The sequence below is a fragment of the Gordionus sp. m RMFG-2023 genome, chromosome 3 (assembly GCF_954871325.1).
Source record: "Gordionus sp. m RMFG-2023 chromosome 3, tfGorSpeb1-WG-v2, whole genome shotgun sequence".
NCBI classification, from domain to species: Eukaryota; Metazoa; Nematomorpha; class Gordioida; order Chordodea; family Parachordodidae; genus Gordionus; species Gordionus sp. m RMFG-2023.
Window position 1 is genome coordinate 2,126,022 of NC_088777.1, and position 22,238 is coordinate 2,148,259.

Sequence of the window (22,238 nt, forward strand, 5' to 3'; positions counted from 1 at the left end):
AAAACCCCGTAGTTGGAGATTAAGAGATATTGGATTAGATGTCAGCTGTGGACCTTTGGATGTCAGCTGTGGACCTTTGAGAAATGAAGAATTGGATAATTATATTATGTTATATTTTTCTACATATTTTATGTTAGATTGTTGTGGTTTTATTGGAAATAAAGATAATTATGTTAAATATGGATCGTCGTTAATGGTCAATGGTATTTATTTAATATTATTAGAAAGAATTATTTTGGGTTGTTAAGTTATATAATTGAGAGTAAAGGGCATTTTTATTATATTTAAGGTAACTTGTAATAATAATATTACGCATATTTTTTATCTGAATATTATTAAAGTATTTTAACAAATAAATTGCTTTAAATTATAAACTTACACATACATCTTTTATAAATTATAACTATAATTTTTATATACTAGTGTTATTATATTACAATTTAATTTCTTTATCATATTAGGGTTGGGGGGAAAAGGGCAGGGGGGGGGGGGGGGTACCATTTAAGATTAATTATAAATATTTATATATTAAAATTGATATTTAATAAAGGATAATACTAATAAGAAGCAATAGCTTCATACCGGATGGAGGGGGGAGTTAATGTTATCATATAACCTTTAAGGATAGTGAGTAAAAAATAATTTAGGGTTAGGAGATAGGCGGTATTTGTTTTCGGCTGATAAGGAGCAAATCATCATTTATTAGAAAAAATGAAAACTAAGTAAACAGTAATGTTTCTCCTTATCAAAAAATATATATAAATTATATTTAAAATTAAATATAAAAATATCATTAAATATGTATAAATCAAAGGAACATGTTCTTCCTTGCAAAATGGCAATTATGCAAATATCCGTTAACTAAACCTAATAGCGAGCAATTAAACGAATGTTGATAAATAATTACAACGTTTTGCCTAGGCCTACAAAAAACGAATCGAGTATTTGTGCTATTCGTATTCGTATGAATAATAAAATCGTTATTCGATTCGATTCGAAAATTATTCTATAAAGCTTATAAAAAATAGATTATATTTTGCAAAAAATAATTATAGACAGATGTGGATGTTTTGAAATGATACAAAAAAAAATTAAACTAATTGTCATTAGCATATCAAAATTTACAGAAAATAAGCGAAAACCCAATAATTTTATAAACGTTATCCAAAGCCAAACAAGTTGGCCAAAATCACCTGATTTTTAGAATTAGAATCGCTTATAAAAATATCTAAATTCTTTGCTATAAATCATTTCTTAATATTCCAAATTTTATTAAAATTTTCTTTTATAAACATCAAAATATAATATATAAAAAATACAATTTTTCGCTCACAAAGCGAAGATAGATTATGTATTAAAATATTTAGTCGATTATATTTCCGATTTTTTTCCATTAACATTCAACCCGCTATTAATTTGAATTAATTTAGGCTCAGAAGCATGTTGAGATCTTTTTAAAATTTTGATTAAGGAATATATGTTCGGATGTGCACATAGTGTTTTTCGTTTGATACTATGATGATATCCTTCTAAATGATTATTCATCCTAGGAACCATTAATTGATATCTAAATTATAAATTTATATTGTATATATATATATATATATATTACTTTTTTAATATACCCAGGCATTAATGGAAAGCAATGTCAGATCCATATTGCATAAAATTTATTAGCAAAAGATTTTCAAGTGACATGGCAAGAAACTATGCCCTAACTTCGGAGATATCTTCCTCAATGCAAAAGGGCAAAGTAGTCATACGTCTGAATTACTTTGTGAAGAGTGGAATTGTCTCTATATACTATTGTTAACCATAAAGCCTGACATTTCCGCCATATGACTTGGGAAAAGTGGAAGAAAAGGCCTATAAAAATTTATATAAAAATATACGTAATAAATTAACCTTTAATGAACATTGTAGGAAAAACAAATCTTAGAGCTGATATTGCAGCAGCCTCATAATCAGTCTGCACGTATCTAGGATAAAATATTATATTATTTTCTGAACAGTATCTTAGAATTTTTTCTAAATAATTCTATACATGTGGCTTATCAGGAAGGAGTGCATAAGCGATAGGTATCATAGTATGATGATATGAGACATGAATGGTATATAATTGATAGTAAAGTCGTGGCACAACATAAAATGTTCCATCCATATATGTTTTAATGAGCTTCAGTATGTCACATGTACCAAATACCAATCTATTATTATCATCATTAATTAAAAATATATCACCGCTATTTTTGGTGATATATTTGGGCAATAGAACTATTTCATTGACGGACTCTAAAGAGGGCCAACTTTTTTGTGATAATAGATCTATTTTACTTTTTATTGAAATATATGGTGAGGGCATCGCCTCCAGTTACATATTTATGTTTGGCGTTTCCAAATTCTTTTATTTAAAGCTTTTCCTATATATTGTGCCTAGTTTCTAGAGGATTTTCGGTAACAATATCATCTAGAACCTGGTGAGTTCTCAGCTTTTCAGACAGACCGACTTCATTTTGATGTTCATGCAAACCGGAGGTTATATATACAATGCATCAAATTTGCATAAACCCTGCAGACAACTTTTCTACATCGACAATGTATTCTGCCATGAAGCAGTTTTCCTTTTTGAGATTTTATAAACCGAGGATATTAATAAATATAAGAATCATACATTAATAAGGAGCTCTAATATTTATGAAAGGATAAGACAGAACTAGATACTTAAAACAAATAAATAATTATTCTTTAAAGAGATGTGTTAATATTGTTTAATTATTCCAGGGTCTTACCCAAAAATAATTAAAAAATAGCTATGCTATATTAAGCATCTAGGGTTATTATATTATGTGACATTCTGTATTTAATTTGTTTTCAAAAAAAATAAAAAAAAATAGTCTTTTATAAACATAATTTTACCACTAATATTTTTATGTAAATCTATTAACACGTGGTCTACTTATAAAGGGAGATCACTATTACCTATAAATATATTTTAGAAATTGACAATTTGTGTATTAGATACTTTCAATGCCAATATTTAAATTAATAACTTGAAAAGCACCTAAATTACTTTGATTTAAATAAAAGTTTGATAGGCTATGGCAAAACAAGAAGTTAGAGGGGCTAATGACAAATTTGTAATTTGTCAGGCTAATAAGTAAAAGTTAATGTTAAAAATACAAATATCATAAATACCTTGATTTGAAATAATATTTTGATGGGCAATGGTATCATAACTATAAGTTAGAGGAGATGACAAATTTGTAATTCATGAGGCTAATAATTATAAGTTAATGTTAAAATTACAAATATCATAAATACCTTGATTTGAAATTAATTTTCTTGAGTTATGGCATCAGGAGTAGAGGTTTGAGGGACTAATGTTAAAACATTAATCAATGGTAAAATAATATTATAAAAATCATTACCATGATTAGCATTAGAAGTTTGAGCAGCTACTAAGTTTTGACAGTCTAAAGAATGTTGAGTAGTGATAATTAAATCAAGGCCAATAATTAATTTGGCTCTACCACCACATCTTTTGCGACAAGTAAGGTAAACAGCCTTTTTCCCACTTGTATGGGTCAAATATTCATGCCCTTGGTAGCATATATAGTCCTTCTTCTTCTGTGTTTGCTGAAAACAAAAATAATAAATACATAAAATGGTTTGTTACTTTTATTTCAAGTTGTATGTATTTAAGATAATTTTTAAGGTTATCTGCTAATATATGGCCAGAACTAGAAGTTTGAGGGGATGACAAATCTGTAATTTGAGGGGCTAATAATTATAAGTTAATGTTAAAAATTCAAATATCATAAATACCTTGATTTGAAATAATATTTTGATGGTCTATGGCATCAAAATTTGAAGTTTGAGGGGATGACAAAATAATTTGTGGGGCTAATAATTATAAGTTAATGTTAAAATACAAATATCATAAATACCTTGATTTGAAATAATATTTTGATGAGTTATGGCATCAGAAATAGAAGTTTGAGGGGCTAATGTTAAAACATTGATTCAATGGTAAAATAATATTAAAAATCATTACCATGATTAGCATTAGAAGTTTGAGCAGCTACTAAGTTTTGACATTCTAAAGAATGTTGAGTGGTGATAATTAAATCGAGGCCAATCATTAATTTGGCTCTACCACCACATTTTTTGCGACAAGTAAGGTAAACGGCCTTTTTTCCACTTTTATGGGTCAAATATTCATGCCCTTTGTAGCATATATAGTCCTTCTTCTTCTGTGTTTGCTGAAAACAAAAATAATAAATATATAAAATTGTTTGTTACTTTTATTTCAAGTTGTATGTATTTAAGATAATATTTAATGTTATCAGCTACAGTTGGAATCATATCAAATATAAGGCGGCCATTTTTGAGAATTTATTGTGAATATTCAGATTTTTCGCAACTACTCTCGCTATTATTCATAGTGGAGACGGATATGATTTTACGTCAAAACATATGATTTGACGGCGTCCGATAAGGCTTTTATAGTGATTTTTTTAAAGTTTCAGCTTAAAACAGATTAGACATTATTATTTTTTTAAAATGAACAAATATTATTTAGTTAAATTATATATTATATCTGATCTATTATTTCAAAAAAAAAAAATATATAGTTAATTCAAAAAGAAGAAAGGAGGAACGCATTTTACTTTGCTACCAAAATTACTTAAAAATGATGTAAAGCTCTATAATTATAAGCGTATGAAAAAAGTGAGTATATTTTTAAATATAGTATTTTCATAATTTTACTATTAAAAATAGGAAAACTTCTATTACATATAGGATCTTATAAAGTTAAATTTATAAAAAAGAAAACAAATTTTATCAAGAATTTACTTCAAGTTAATGATTACTCTGAGGTAAAATATTCATATCTTTTTTATAACTTGGTTATATCTATAAATATTTATAAATTTATTAAAAATATTTACTTATTTCACAAAATTACCTTATCATATATATATATTAAAATAATTTTAAATTTTATAAATAATATTAAGAACCCTTATATTTAACTAATATAAGTTGTAACACTAATGAGTTATTATTTTTATCTGACACATTATAATCTTATTACTATTAAAATACATTTTTATGCATATTCTTAGTACTTTATTTAATCTAGATATCTTGTATTTGGGGATTATGCTTGTCATATTATTATTATAAACTATGGGTATCAACTATAAAGCAAATAATAGTAGAAACAACCAAAGCTTTATGGGAGCAACCAATTCATATGAAGGTCCAACCTTGGAGATGTTTGAGGAGGTTCTCAGGTTTTAATGAGATGTGGAACTTTCCAAACTGTGGAGGTTGTAATTTTATTTAAATCTAGCAAAAGATAATTATTTATTCATATTAGGAAATTTATGGCTATAGATGTTTTACCAGCTATGGGAGCCAAAGTGTTGGTGGAGTCTTTTTTCAATCTACTATTTATATATTTTTTACAAACTAAAATTAGAATATAATATTAAAAAGGTTAAGTTATAAAAATAAAAGGTAAAACTAAATAAAAATATAATTTGAATAAGTTATTAATTAAATGAATGTGCATTACATTATAAACATATACTATTTATTAACCAAAATATATAATTTATTAATTTATTAATATCTATAATATAACAATATCATCGTAACCAATGAAAAAGTAAATATAACCATTTTTGAACTTGGGGATTCAGATCTTCCTTTATGGAACCAACAAAGTATCAAAAATACAACTGATTAGAATAAAAACATTAGAAATTCGTTTTCTAATTATTTAAATATAATATTACAATTTTGTCATGGCAAAATAATATTTTAAACTTATATTTGTTTATTCAATGTTTTGTAATATAAAATTTATATTTATAAATGTGAATATAAAAAAATAAATGATCATTTTTTTAATTGACTTTCATACAAAAAAATAATTTGTACAATATTCATTTTGACTTTATCTATATGGTCCGAGGGAAAAGATGATAATTCATCTTAGCAAAAGATGATACCTTTTTCTTATTTTTTCCTCAATAGTTATTATTATTTCCTCAATAGTTAATATTTCTTTTAAAATTACTTTTTCCTTTTTTTATTTGTGGTTATAGATATATTTTTACCTTATACCTATATTTTCATCTAAAGTTATATCTCATAATGAAATTGAATTTAATATGGTGATATTGGATTTATGTCCACAGGGTGTTAATGTTTTGTTTAAAAAGATAAAAGATTGATAATATGGCCATGCAGGTATATAAAGTGGCTCTGCTGAACTACAGGGATTATCCATTGTCTTTTTTATATTCTTTATTCTCATAATGTCTAAGATTATTCCATCTTGCCTTTAAATCATCACAAAAAAAATATATAAAATAGAAGTAAATAAATTATCATATCGTTTGCTCAATTATTGAAAGTGTTCAATTTAATTAAAAAATTAAATATAAATGATTATTGCAAGATATTGATTATCATTGTAAAAACCAAATTTCAGAAAAAAATTTAAGCTTAATTTACTTTGAATCTAAATATCTACATGAGATAATATAATATTAATACAATATCAGATAACATTTTTTAGGGTGATTTTTATTACAACCTATCCACAAACTATAATCTTAAAATATAAAAAAAAATCCTATTATTTTTACCAAGGACTAAAAGATAGAAAAAGAGGAGACAAATGGAATAGTAAAATATGATAATATGGTATTAAAATTGATTCACAAATTTCTACATGACTATTCTCACCTATTTAAATCATTACGATATATTATAAATGGGAGCACCTGAATAATCAACAATAGTTATCAGGTATTATAATGATATATTTATGAAGTTTTAATACCTGGTTTGGCCAAACTGCAAAACCTAGATTCAAAATAGTGCTTTCTTGTTTGAGTCTTTATAATCATCCTCAATTTTTATCACTTATATATATTTACATTCTCTTAAAATATCGATTAAATTCATTAAATTTATTTTCTTTGCGTCTACAATGTTGGGTTTAAAATATTGTTAGTAAATGTTATATATCGTTTTAAACGATCTTTAAACTTTGTCTGATCCGTTTTTAAGATGGATGGTATCGGAATGGACGCACTTGAACATTGATATCATTTTTAATGAGATTGACATTTGACTGAACGGATGTAAAAAACGTATCCGTCACCATCATGAATGCAGCCTTACCTGAACCTCAAGCCCTAAAATTATTCCGACCAATAGGAAAAAAGTTACGAGCAATAACAGATAATCCAAAAGAGGATGTTTTTTTTTAAAACTTATAACAAAGAATGCCTATCAAAATTTAACGATTCAATTATAATATCCTAAGACCAGCTGATTTAATTCAAATAGTTTTTTTTTTACTTTTTTTAAATATTTTATAGAGATGATAGTATATTTAGATATTAGATATAGGAAGCTCTACAGGGTGGAAAACTGGGATCAAGTCAACTTAAAAAATTTATGGACACAAAACGTAAAAATAATGTAAATCAGTAATTGTTTCTGACGGAGAATTAGGAATATTTTATAAATAAAATCATTTGTATTCCAGTTTATAATTGTGTTAATTTTTAGGGTTCGGATGATTTTATCTATGTCACATCCTTCTCCACCTGAATAAAGCTCCGTAATTGCCTGAAATTATAACCACTCCCCATAAGATTCCCTTATTATCCACAACCAATTATCATCTCAATATCCTCCCCCCTCCCCAACTTTCTTACTTTGATTTTCATCGCTCGACGAAGGCTATAAAATTTTTCGAGATTTATTGATTTGGCGATAAAAGATATGTGAATTCGCTCAAAATAGCGCAAGGTTAAAAGTTTCGAGGAAATAATGTTTCGGTGATAAAAGTTTAGCCAGAATTTGACAAGGAACTCAATTAACGAGTTTATTTTACCCCAGGAAATAAATACTGACAAAACTCCGAAAATATATCTTCACAAACAAATTCAATACAAATTGTCTCTTCGATTTAAGTTGTGTAATCACAAATTTAAAAAAAAAATTGAAGCATTTTATTGCATTATTAATAAACACTAGTAGACAGCCCGTCAAAAATGACGGGGAATGAGATTTTTATTCATTTTTTACGATAGATGTCATGCCAGGTTCAAGCTCACAATATTAAGAAGCATCCAAGTTGTAAAAATGTTTATCAAGCCCATTTTATTGCATTATTAATAAACATAATATACCATGTTTTTTATAAAAGAAATAATAATATTAGAAATTTGCTAATTATGTTTTCATATTAGGTTAATCATATTTAGGGTCTATATAATAGATATACTCACACACACACAGTATTAGAAGAGCTATTAATTTCATCTCCCTTCTGATTGCCATTATCCTTACTAATTTATAATTTATAAAAATATTCGTTTTAAATTTGGTCTTAGGGAAAACTTGAAAAACAAGAAGTATAACTATCAAAATATTTTGTTATATAGAAATCGCTAATTATAATGCCAGAAAAAATGAAAATAAATATTTGACTGTAGAGTTGCTATGAATTTCAAAAAAAATTTAACTACGAATATTTGCATGCAATTCTAAAATTTAACAAAATAATTATTGGTATTAATGATTTTAACAAATATTTACCGATTAATTTTGCGTAGAAGAATTTTTTATTTATTATTATTTTTTTTATTTATTTTTTTTTTTATTTATTTTTTTTTTTCGTAATTCAAATTAAAACTTCTCGAATAGAATAAATTCCTAATATGAATGTTATTTGTAAACACTAAATCTATACATATATATATACATATTTGAATAAATGTATTTAAACACGGTTTATGGAAAAATGGCACAATGGCAAATGCTTTCTAGTTTGATGTTTATCACTTCGTTCATACCTACGGGATTGATCTTCAAGTGGAATACGTTATCCTTCAAGCACGATTCCATGTTGATAGTCACGTCAAATGTTACCTTGTATTAATTGTTTACATTGTTTTTTTTGGCATAAATCAAAATGATTTTTTTTTTAATTATAAATTTCGCGTATAAAAAGAAAAATAAAAAATCATGTTTAACGTCATTTTCAAAGTGCTAATTTTTTAAAAAAAATATTTAATTTTTATAAATGTGTAAAAGTGTCTAAAAATGTGAAATTATTCGCCATTTTTTCTAAGTAAAATACCTTACCGTATCACCAACTTTTAACCCTTCACACAATTTCGTTTTTCTCGATTTCGTTTCAAGACAAGAAGATTCGTACGAAATCGTAATATTGGGCAAGGCATTATCTAGCAACTCGACTTTTGATGTTATTTTCTGATTTTAAAAAATTAAAATTTAAGATGCAAACATATTTTTTTCGTTCTTTTCACTGTTACATTACATTTTATATTATATTTGAATTAGACGAAAATCTCAAATATATAGGGAAGACCATGAGCTAATCGGCGCGAGGGGATTGTCGGTTCAGCGGATTCTCTTTAAAAAAACTAGACATGTTTAGAAATTCGGATATAACATATGTTATTGCATTTGTGTGATATGTATATTTGAATCGAAAAATATCTTATAGGGGAGACCAGGGGCTAGTCGGTGCTAGGGGCTCGTTGGTTCAACGGATTTCATTTTAAAAAAACCAAACATGTTTTTAGAAATTCAAATTTAATTATGTAATAGCATTATATTATATGTATATTTGAGGTAAAAAAAAATATTTTATACCCCTCAGCTATTTAAAAAAAAAATTTTAATGATAAATTGTGTATTTTTTAGGGTAAAAATCAAAATATTTTTTACACCACAATATTTAGGTGGCATTAAAATATGAAGAGGTTTAAATAATAATTAAATTTGACATTGTGCGAAATTGAAAACCCCCTCTGTTTTGAATTTCAGAAAGGTTCATAATCATTATTATCATGCATAAATATATATTTTTTTTTAAAAGGGTATTAATTATATTTGTAACTAGGGGCTTGTAGAATCAGGGTTAGTCGGCTCAAATCAAATCAAATTATGTTTACGCTAACCTAAATTAAATTTAAAATTGATCCTTTCGTTATTAATTTAATCATTGGGGTTTGGGGCTCGGGGCTTGTTGGCACAAAAATTTACTTTTTACTAGAGAATCAATCTTGAGAAGAAAAAGTATAAAATATTTTAAAAAATTTATCAGTGTAATAGAGTTAGGATAGGGTTAGGATAAGGTGTTTGGGCTAATCTCGTAGTGTTTTAGTAAAATTTAAATACAAAAAATTATTTCCGGATCTATGAAATTTTTTTTCGCATAATTATTTAGCCTCATTTTATAAACTCAAATTACCTTAAAATTTATTTTTTTTTTCTCGAAGGGAACATTTTGCAATGTTGTATAATGGCGACGAGAAAGAAAAAAAAAATTATTATGTATTCAATAAAAAATTTGTTTTTTTTAAATGTTATTTATTTACATCTCTATAATCTATATATGAGAAAAATTATGAATCCAAAGATCTTATATTTGATAGTGAATAAGCTAAGGATGGTTTGGGAATATGTGGTAAGGGGGAGAAGCGTAATAGAGGAAATAGAAGAGATAGTGGGAATATTATGATGAAATTATTAGAGATCCACAAATCTCTCTATCAAATTTAAAATTTTGGCACAAGTTGCCACACTCAACCACAACGTAATTCGTTACATTGTTTTTCTGGGTACGAATTTTTCGGCCATCACATTTATATTATCTATATCTAATTTTTTTTTTTCTTCTCCAATGTCAATTCAAGGGTTTTTATATTTTTTTTAGCTTCTATATATCTATTCTATTCATTTTCTAACACACAATTTTATAACAATTTGTTTTAAAAATTGTGGTTTGCGCATCAGGTGATAATTGGGATTATCAAATCATAGAATAAATTGTTTAATTATATTTTTTTGGTGAATTTCACTGTTATTATTTATAGATTTTTAAGTATTTTAGCTGGACCAGACTTGAAACACTAAGAAATAAGCTTATTGTAATTTATTTTCAAAAAATAAAATAAAAATGTACAAATATTGGAATTTTAAAGCCCAAAAGCTGGCCTATTAAAATTTTGACGAAAATTCGTAACGTTGCCCCTGTCAGATTTTTATATGTATAAATTGTCTACAAACTAGAAAACTTTTTATTACGTGTACTTCTCAGTCATTATAGGTTTATTCTAAAAAAAATTGCCCTAACCTGACCAGTGGCCGACGGGGTTTTCGGTCGGACCGGGCTTTGCCGGATATCTAATAGATATCAAGGAATAAATTGAAGAATGGAGCAAGGAAGTGTAAAATCTTGAAAGGAAAAGAAAGTTCTCTCATTATTTTCCATTATGTAAGGGAATTGTCCATACATTTTTGTTTAAGGTTAAAAAATATATATATATACACAATGGATAATTTAAAAGTATAATTAGATACGTAAAAAATGTTTAATTAATTTTTATTCACGAGCCAATATGATTATACTTCATTCAACAAAACTGACTTTACACATATGTTTCTAAAAACTACGTTTGTTTTTTTTTAGGTATCGTTACAAAAATATTAAGTTTTTTTTCCCAGATTTTAAGAATAAGTTATAAAATTGAAAAAAAAAAAATTTTAAGAATATAATAAATGGAAATAATATGCTAAAAAAATTATATTAGCATTAAAAAAAAAAATAGTGAATTTATCTATTAGGAAGGTTATCTTTCTCAAATTAAGAAGTTGTTTCTTAGTTTTTTGCGATTTAACTCTTAACTATTGTCTATGATGTCCCATACAAGGAAGAAAATTAATAATTTATGAAGAAAGCGTCAAAAAAATGAACAAAGAACTAAGGATTACCTTAAAATCGAGAATACGAAGTTATAAAATTCCTATAGAATGGACGTAGTGTAGTTATAATAACGGCCGATTTTAACCCAACATAATATTATGTAAATTTCGAGATTTGGAAAATATAGATGTCACAACCTTTCTTCCACCTATGCGCCAAAATTTCCAGGAGGGTAGGAGTTAAGCGTGGATAAATTTTCAGAGGGGGTAAACCCATCACTGTTTGGGGGGGGGGGGGGTAATATTATATTGGCTAATTAGACCTATTTTTAAAAAAGTGATCCCAATCGGGAACATTAAAAATAGATTTATTATCAACCTCCTATAATAAATTTCCCCTTAACATTTTTGTTTTATACCATATATTTCTAATTTCTTAAAATTCTTCTTTTTTTTTATACTCATCAAATACCTTTGTGACATTATTATATTGGCTAATTAGACCTATTTTTAAAAAAGTGATCCCAATCGGGAACATTAAAAATAGATTTATTATCAACCTCCTATAATAAATTTCCCCTTAACATTTTTGTTTTATACCATATATTTCTAATTTCTTAAAATTCTTCTTTTTTTTTATACTCATCAAATACCTTTGTGACATAATTTAATAAATTAAATAGAAATATTATTAATTAAATTTTAAAAAAAAGGCCAAATACTATATTTTAACCGCCTAGCGACATTTTATCACACGACACTTTATCATGCGACACTTTATCATGGGACACTTTATCACGACGACACTTTATCACGACGACACTTTATCACGACGACACTTTATCACGACGACACTTTATCATGACGACACTTTATCACGACGACATTTTATCACTCAGTCATTTGATAACGCGACACTTTATCACGCGACATTTTATCATGATATACTTAAAACTTAATTTATTATAATTGAAAAGTTAAATTTTGATAATATCTCATTTTTTGACTTTCATCATGATATACTTAAAACTTAATTTTATATATTTGAAAAGTTAAATTTTGATAATATCTCATTTTTTGACTTTCATCATGATATACTCCTGTTGGTATATATAGCTTATTACCAAATAAAACGGCGCATACATATGCAAGGATGATAAAAGAAATCATATTATATATTTTAAGAGATGTAATTTAAATTTTATTATAGGAGCTGAAACAATTACTACCAGGGGCCCATCCGAGGAAAATATTGGTGGATTTCGAACAGGCACCGATAAATGCGTATAGAGCTGGGTATCCACTCGCAGATATCCTTGGATGTTATTTTCATCTAAAACAGAGCGTTAATAAAAAAATAAACGATTTGGGATTAAAAGAGATGTATGAGTCGAATGACGACTTTCGATTGTATAGTAGGTGTTTATCGGCTCTTGCATATGTCCCAGAGGATGATGTTGGAAACTCATTTGATACTTTGGCAGAAATATTTGGTGAATTGAATGGCTCATCTGAGCTAATTTCCTACTTTGAGAAGACCTATATCCGAGGATGTAGAAATCCCAGTAAAAAAAATTTTTTTTATTATAAATTTATATATTTATAGGGCAACGAAATAACTTTGAAGCGCCTAAGACTATGGAATAAACACAATTCCACGTTAGAAGGTGTCGCCCGAACAACAAATTGTGTTGAAGGGTGGCACTATGGAATTCAATCCCTATACCAATGTTCTCATCCAACACTATGGAAATTTTTAGATGGGATACAAAAAGATATGCAGAAACATAAAGCTCTATATCTTCAAGTCGTGATGGGAACAACACCGTACTTATCAAAGAAATATGAAGATATAAAAAGACGAATTCAGATTTGTGTTTCAAATTACGGATTGTCGGATTCTTTAATATTTTTAAAAGCTATTGCCCATATTTCGTGCAATTAAATATTTTATAAATAATTTATATTTTTTACTCGTGATATATTGATTTATAGTTACTTATTAATAAAAAGTATAAATAGAAAATTATTGCTTGTCTCCTGTTTCCCTATATAAGATGATAATTAAGTTAAAAAAAATTATATTTATGTAAATTAAAATATAAGTGTTTCTCAATAAAAAAAATTAATTTAAATTTTTTAAATATTGAAATTTAGACGGAAAAGTCAAAAAATGAGATATTATCAAAATTTAATCAAATATATTAAATTAAGTTTTAAGTATATCATGATAAAGTGTCGCGTTAACATAAAAAATTAATTTAAATTTTTTTAAATATTGGAATTTAGACGGGAAAAGTCTAAAAATGAGATATTATCAAAATTTAATTATTTTTTCAAATATATTAAATTAAGTTTTAAGTATATCATGATAAAGTGTCGCGTTAACATAAAAAATTAATTTAAATTTTTTTAAATATTGGAATTTAGACCGAAAAGTCAAAAAATGAGATATTATCAAAATTTAATTTTTTCAAATATATTAAATTAAGTTTTAAGTATATCATGATAAAATTGTCGCGTGATAAAGTGTCGCGTTATCAAATGACTGAGTGATAAAGTGTCGTCGTGATAAAGTGTCGTCGTGATAAAGTGTCGTCATGATAAAGTGTCGTCGTGATAAAGTGTCGTCGTGATAAAGTGTCGTCGTGATAAAGTGTCGTCATGATAAATTGTCGCATGATTAAGTGTCGCGTGATAAAGTGTCGCGTGATAAAGTGACTTTAAATCATTTTAACATTGTAAATGTCTTATCTTGCCCTTTACTGGGGAAAGACACAATTAAATGGCTTCCATCACCCAAAAGATGGCGTATCCAGTGCAGCGAATTTGCATCCACTGTTTGGCAGTAAATTTACCCTACTGTCAGGGCCCATTTAATTAAAAATGGATGATGATACCTCTTATGGGTAAGCCAGGATCCGCTGAATGACAGTAATTTACCCTACTGTCAGGGCCCATTTAATTAAAGAGAGATAAATATTTTACATTGTAATTGTCTTTGATCAATTCAACGATATTCGACGAATCGTTGGTTAATTGACATACAGCCGAACCTTCCAATATTTTGCTGAACTTTTGATATGCCGTCCATTGTTCGCCCGTAGTTGCGAATATGATATTAACGCTATTCTCCCTAACCTTTCGAATAATTTGATTGACAGAAGGATAATCCTAATTATAAAAGTTATGTTTTTTTTTCTATAAAAAAAATCAATTAACATAATATAGATTAAACCTGTACGGTGCTTCGTGTATAATCGCCATTCCTGTCTAAATGGCATTCACCATCATTCGGTTTAGCGATACCACCCCTATTTCCATCCCTCCCAAAATGAAAGCTGTCCGTTAAAAATATCAATAATTTTCGAGCTTTATATCTCCATCCTATTTCGTCGCGACACGCAATAGCCTAAATAAAATTATTTTCGTGGGATAAATGATATATTAAAATCCGATGGAACTCCGGTTTTCTAGAACAATTCGATCAAACCCTGATCGGTCGGAATAATCCGATCGAACTCGGGTTATTCGGACTTGGAAAGACATTTCTGACTCTGTCAAATTCGGATTTTGATCTTAAAAAAAACTCGGAAGCAGATTCAGAGCCCCGAAAATGTTTTTAAAATTAATTTATGCCGACCGAACCCTAAAATGGTAACTAGAAAACGAAGCAGGATTTCGCTATATATCGTATTGAAGATATAATAAATAAAATGTAGAACCTGCAAAATAGCATCGGAACCCCCACCTTCAGGAGCATCCGAATTTCGGGAGACGAGAGTTTTTTTAATTTCGTCAGCGAATCGATAAATATCTCTAGTTAAGCTCACGTGATTCTTGTAAGAATTGCCCCATTTTACAGGCGCAACGCTCGCGTTGGGCATAACTGCTCGGTCCACGAAAGACCCAAAACCAACCCGGAAGTCGGAGGTTATATTTATCGTGCTCTCCCCTAAAGTTTTTAAATATTTGAATTTATAAAATTCCCCAATAGGAGAAAATCGAAATAGTTATTTTTGATTAAACTTAGCAGATATAATTGGGGCTTCAGGGTGTTCGAAACCGATAAAAAAAAATTTCAGGGTTTGGTTCAGGGGAATATTTTTGACGGGATTAGGAATATTCTTTATTTTATTTTATAGGAAAAATTATCAAAGTACACTCAATGTATAAATTTCAAATTTTTTATTTTTAGACGTATTAGCACGATATCTTCTAAGAGTCGTTCACTCGTTCTCAATCGAGTGGGAAAAAGGGTCTTCCAACGCTAACAATCCTATATTAAACAAAATTTATGTGGATAATTTAACTTGGGTTACAAGGAACAGCAAATAAGATTTTAGATAGAATATTATAAATCAGAGGTGCTGCAGCTTAGCAAACACCCCCAAAAATACAAAATATTAGTATCCTCTTCCGCCTTCCTTGAAGTCGTATCAATTTTTTTTCTAAGATCACTTGTATGCAATGACTTCAACCGAAACTATTCTTTGTTAAAGGGCTAACTCGATACTTTATCCAGGAAAATATTACAGAAGCCTAGAGATTTTGCTGCTCATAGATGGCACTGAGGAAGAACATCTGTTGACCAAATCTCGACGCTTAGGCAATATTTTCCTGGCTATAATGTTGAGTTAGCCGTTTTTAAAAATGGGCTCAAATCGACATCGATCAACAAAACTATTTTAATCCGATTCTATAAATTAACAAGGTTTTCTGCACAAATCTTATCATTATCACTGAGCAATATATCTATAATATTTAAGAATTTGTATCCGTTTATAACTCTCATTTTTAAATTATTAATATTTGCATTTATAAATATACAAATAATATCTGTATATAATGATTTTTTTAAATATATAAAATCTACTAAACCCAATCGAACCCCTGGTTATTAAATTTTCCGGGTTTGATTTGGGTTTTTTTAGAAATAAAGAAGAATAATAAAGCATCCATTTAAGCAAAAAATTACAATCGTGTTTAATACATATCATTTTTTTTTTTGAATTTTATAATGATTAAGTAATTTATATAGTAATCTTACATAGAAATTTCTATTAATAAACCCAAAAAATGTTTTTTTTAAAAAATCTACGTATTTAGAAAAATTTTTGTTAGTCAGGATGATGTAGTGTTGTTAATCGGCTCGATTTATTCGAACCGGTTTTTAAAAACGGCTGACTCCTCAATATTTTATCCAGAAGAAAATAACGTGAGCCCGACGATTTTGCTCATAGATGTCACAAGGGTTTTGGACACGTCTATCAGCGAAATCTCAAGTCTCCGGCAATATTTCTCTGGCTGAAATCTTGAAGCACTTAGTTAGATATGGTTTTAGCAGTGAGAAATGATGGTATATTATTATATTCGGCAATTTAAATTTTTACGATTACAAACTTAGCAGATCTCCTAATCGAGCCAGGTGTTTCTTATAATCTTCCACAGGATTCGATAAATCCATCAAATAGTACAAATCCATAGGATAATCTTTAACTCGTCTGAATTTCACTTTAAATGTGAGTTGAGTTTCTAAATAAAATAAATTTTTTTTTATATCGAATCTTTAATTGGAGGAAGGAAAAAATCAATTTACTTGGTCTCATCCCAATTTTCAATGCTTGAGGAGCTATTTGAACAAAATTTTCCATTGTTCCGTAATGGCCTAATGGTTTGTTCTAAAAATGCGTTTTTAAAAAATATAGATTCATTTAAGTTTTTAAAAGAAAAAGAAATTACAATGATTATATGTATATAATTGCTGGGATCTATTATTTTCGATATTTCGCAGCCCCTTTCCGTTAGGTTGCGCGAAAAATCACATCTAGATTTGCCATCCAAACCATATTCCTATATATATATAAATAAATTAAAAAATATTTAATGCATTAGAACAACTTCAATTTGGCACCAAGCACATTCATAGGGGCTTTTTATGCACTCCCCACAACTTTTTCCAGCTGTGCAGGGATTTTGTGTTTTAGATAATTCTACTTCTATTATATATATATATATATATAATTAAAATGTAATTGTGTGCATAACTTTTACCTTCACAGAATAAAAAATTGAAGGATATTTGTGTATAATAAAAACATACGAATAAATAAGTTAATATGAGCATAATGTTAGACATTCAAAAAATATTTAGCCATATAATATAATTGAAAGTTCCTTTAGAGTTACTAGAAATGTATCTTTAATTTTAAGAAAAAATATATATATTCTTGGAGATAGCGTAAACAAATAAATATTTTATATAATTATATTCATTTAATTTTATTTTTTTTAAATATTTTTATAAAAAAACGTAAATAAATTTCATTATAAATGGTTAATAATATTAATTATTTAATTTTTTTAAATTAATGTAAGGTTGTTTTTAAAAAAAAAAAAATTATGATAGTGTGGCTTCGTTTATAGGCAGCTCAAGCGACGCGTAATTCATCCGCTAAACGATATCGCGACTGAATCGCGTAGCGATAATACTTTTTAAAATAAATGGTGGCATAGAGGCGAGCATATGAAGGCCGCATCCGTTCGACATCCTCGAATATCTGCTGTCAATCTATACTAAAGGTAATGAGAAACAGGCAAGACTTCAGATGAGTGAAGCAAGTCATGTCAGTATTTTTAATATAAAAAAAATTTTATTTAAAAAAAAAAATCAGATAATTGACAACTTGTCATCCACTCAAGTGACCTGTGGAGGGATATTAGATATCAATTCTGAGAGAATGCTAATTATATTTTTTTAATAGGGAAATTATTTTTTAAGATCAGCAGGAAGGCTGTCATCATATAAATTTTATTTTAATGGGAGAAGCGTAGCAAGCATACTCTCAGCGGGGGTGGACTGGTGGACCCAATTCATTTTTTGATAAATAAAGGACCTCTGGGGTCTCTCCTAGAAAAATATATATGTTATTTAATCTGCGTATTAGAATCAATTAACCTTGAAAATAAAGGCAATTGATAATTAATTGTTTTCAATTATATTTTTTTAATTGTTGTATTTATATTGATTTGTTAAAGATATATATACAAACTGAAGAAATAATAAAATAATTCTTTGTTTTCGTTTATAGTTCAGTTTGCTTATTAAAATTTAAAAAAATATTATACCTAGTTGTACTTGTTATATAACCTGACTCTATGGTAAACGTTAGAGAAATTCGAAATTTCTAAGAAACTATTCAAATGAATGATATATATATATACATTCTTTAGTAATCGTTATATATAGAAGAAGATAAATGATTTTAATTTCTGGAATTAACAATTTTAAAGCACTACAAAAAAAAAACTCATGTTATTCTATTGGAAAATAGCAAACACCGTTTCAACATTTTTGCAATCCCATTAACCTAAATTTTAGAACTAGAAAATGAAACATTTAGAATTTTTTTTTAGGAGTTATATTCTTAGGGTTAAAAGCGAAAACTGAAAAAATAGCTAAAAGTATGGAATTTGGATTTTAAAAAAGGAATTCCCAAATTTGCCTAGATAAAGGTTGAATAACTTTATTAAGATTTTAAAAATTTAGGGTTGATGATTACATTGCATTATATTGTTACAACTATTAATTAACTGGAAACACGATTCGACCGCATGAAACTTATTGAAATATACCCTTACAAGTGGGATTTTCTAAGAAAATTCTTTATCTTTAATTAGAACTAAAATTTGATTGAAGAATTATAACCCTGATTTAGAAAAATCATTCTGTATTAAACATTTTCTATTTCGATAAACTTTTTTAAAAACTATGCTTAATTTGGTTGAGCTAATCACATTTGGAACATCCATCTTTGGCCTGGTTGTTTCTATAATGATGGCACAGCCTGCTTCATATTTTTAACTTTACTTGGTACTACAGCCACTGAAGAGCTTAGTTCTTCAAGAAATAAACTAAAGCAAGATTATCTAATTTAGCCGCGAGAAGTATTAAAGACAAAAAAAATATAATAATAATTAATAAATTTTCTCCATCTTCTTAACTACACTGTACATTTTTTTAAAAGCCTAAATTATCAATACCAACTTTATTTCTTTTTAAGGTTTTCATACATATATGCAATATTGTATTCTTACAATTATTTTCTGGCAAAAATTAGCTCACTAGCACTTTTCGGGGTCAAATTAGTATCTTGAATCTTGGGTGTTCGATACTTGGCAATGAAACGTAATGGTAAATTAAATGGTTGCCGATCCTTTTCCCAAAGTAGTACTTTCAAAATATTCATAAATCACAACACCAATTCAAGCTAATTTATCAATAAAAATGTTTTTTTATATTCAGTAGACGTTTTTCTTAATTTAATTAACCAGTGCTATTACACACTAAAGATGAATGTTATCATCGAATTTGTTTAATGAGTTATTAATGGCGGATCAAATGAATTCGAATACAGTTTGCTCTACGATTATAATCATCGGGTTGTTCAAATACGAGATCATTACGCAATGAGCCTGTGTTACTTGAGACTTTATTACAGGGGTCATCGCTGGCTAAATGCTTTGAACGCTTCAGAAGCTAAAGGTAGCGCTCATGGACACTTATTATTACTCTTAGGCACCCTTATTGGTGCTCCTTAGGCCAAAAATGTTTATAAGCAAAAATGGTTAAGCATCCCTCTTTCTCAAAATTTAGCCCAATTTTGAAAAATGGGTTAGAACTTTATTTTGGTTTTTTTTTAAAAAATTATTATCGCTTAAATTTTTTTTTTGAAAATGATTAACACCCCATTTGTAATAATAGATAATTAGAATAGCCTTTTCTTACGAAGGTTTTAGGGCTTAAATATTATTTATCTTGTGATACTAAATACCATTTTTTTATTACCATGACGTAACGATGACATGACGTAACGATGACATGACGTCACGAATGACGTAGCGAAGACATCGGAAAATTATAATTTAGATTGGAAGAATAGTGTCCTTTCCCTTCTTTTCGCCTAAAGCAAAACACAAATTGGTGAAAAATCGAAAAAAAATAATAATGTGTAATCTATTTAAATAAATATTATCTAAAAATAAATTATTTGTCATTATTTTATAAATTCTGAAATGTAGTCGCGGGGGGGGGGGGGGGGGGGGGAGGGGTTAGGCGTATAGGGACGCGTAGTGCCCCACGTAGTTCCGCGCCGATTTAAAAAAATTTGGCATGTCCCTGCCGGAAATAGGTGGCACGGCATGATCCGAAAATTATGAATTTTCTAAAATATTTTATAAACAAAATGATAGTAAATGTATTTATACATAAATTCAAAAATTTTCCCCATATTTAATTTCTGGCGTTGGTGTCCTCCCATGGATGATCCTATTTTAAAATTTCTAGACCTAATTAAACTGGAATCGAAAGAAGCAGAGTGGAGATAGTTCTTTACCTTACTGAATCTTCTTAAATTCTCTATGGTTTCTGAAATTTTTTGCAAAAAAATTGGATATATTTAGTTAGTGATGACGTCAGTGTCATGACGAGAAAAAAAACTTGGTGCAGAAAAGGGTCTATGTGCCCTTGAGCCAATCATACTCTGGCATTGTTTAAATCACTTTAGGGTTAGCGGATGTCCGTTGCAACAAAAAGTCTTAAGGGTGTTAATTGTTTTAAGGTCTTCATTGACACAATATTATAGTTTATATAGCCAGTCTAACAGAATATCAAAAGGTGTTGGATCAAATAGAATTTGAATTGAACATTCATTCGTTACTCCAAGGATACCTGATGTATGATGGATGCTCATTTCAAAAATTTAGCAAATTCTAGCAAAAGTGCTTAAATTTAATGATTTGCCCCCCCCCCGGTTAGAAAGTAGCGAATTCTTATCAGATCTCGCCTTGATGTAACGATGTTCTTATTTGATTTATTCAACCTGTCTATAAGTCTTAAGACAAGAACCGATCCATTAAACACCGAAAGATCAGTAGAGCAAACAATTAGTGTAAAAAACCCTTAAGGATATGCCTGGTAGTTTCTAAATGAATGTTTATTTTAAACTCTATTATCTTGAGAAGACATTTTGACATCAATCAATTTTTTTTTCTATCTACACTATTTTTTATTTACATTTTTTTTAAAAAAAACCTCGAAATATTTATAAATCAAATTATAGCCAATAAAAGTTTAACCATAATATCGAAAAAAAATATTGAGGATTAATAATCCTAATTGATAAAAGGGGGGGGGGGGGTAACATCTACTGGATCGTTTCATTTTTATCCTGTATGCCTCGATGATACAATAACTGTGTGTATTGTTTTTAATAATTATATTTAATGGGTGGTTTAATAAATTATTAATGGTGGACTACATGAGTTGTTATTTATTGTAATATGTTCATGATAATAATTGACCAAGAGACATTAGAGTAATGATTAATTTGTATAACCTCGAAAAAATCATGCTTATGCACTTAAATATAAAATAGTAAAAAATTCTGAGAAAATGAATATTTTTA

General features: G+C 27.9%; 1 protein-coding gene and 3 long non-coding RNA genes across 4 annotated transcripts; all 4 read right to left on the reverse strand.

Annotated features, from left to right (window-relative positions):
• Nucleotides 1-1,372: 1,372 nt before the first annotated feature.
• On the reverse strand, nt 1,373-3,376 carry LOC135926508 (uncharacterized). Its single transcript, XR_010571900.1, has 5 exons — nt 3,322-3,376; nt 3,196-3,276; nt 1,906-2,621; nt 1,613-1,866; nt 1,373-1,567 (listed from the first exon to the last, which is right to left on the reverse strand). It is a non-coding gene; the product is annotated as an uncharacterized LOC135926508 (long non-coding RNA).
• On the reverse strand, nt 3,375-3,905 carry LOC135926509 (uncharacterized). The gene is made up of 3 exons (XR_010571901.1): nt 3,826-3,905; nt 3,677-3,780; nt 3,375-3,636 (listed from the first exon to the last, which is right to left on the reverse strand). It is a non-coding gene; the product is annotated as an uncharacterized LOC135926509 (long non-coding RNA).
• A 42-nt stretch (nt 3,906-3,947) lies between these two features.
• LOC135927435 (uncharacterized) lies at nt 3,948-4,429 on the reverse strand. The gene is made up of 3 exons (XR_010572084.1): nt 4,303-4,429; nt 4,055-4,262; nt 3,948-4,004 (listed from the first exon to the last, which is right to left on the reverse strand). It is a non-coding gene; the product is annotated as an uncharacterized LOC135927435 (long non-coding RNA).
• Nucleotides 4,430-8,739: 4,310 nt separating this feature from the next.
• Nucleotides 8,740-18,005, reverse strand: LOC135926470 (integrin beta-PS-like). The gene is made up of 10 exons (XM_065462361.1): nt 17,827-18,005; nt 17,674-17,771; nt 17,515-17,625; nt 17,372-17,453; nt 17,176-17,307; nt 15,498-15,727; nt 15,011-15,184; nt 14,761-14,946; nt 9,184-9,312; nt 8,740-8,967 (listed from the first exon to the last, which is right to left on the reverse strand). Exons 1-10 carry the CDS (start codon nt 17,909-17,911, stop codon nt 8,830-8,832), a joined length of 1,365 nt encoding a protein of 454 aa, XP_065318433.1. The 5' UTR covers nt 17,912-18,005; the 3' UTR covers nt 8,740-8,829.
• Nucleotides 18,006-22,238: the final 4,233 nt, after the last annotated feature.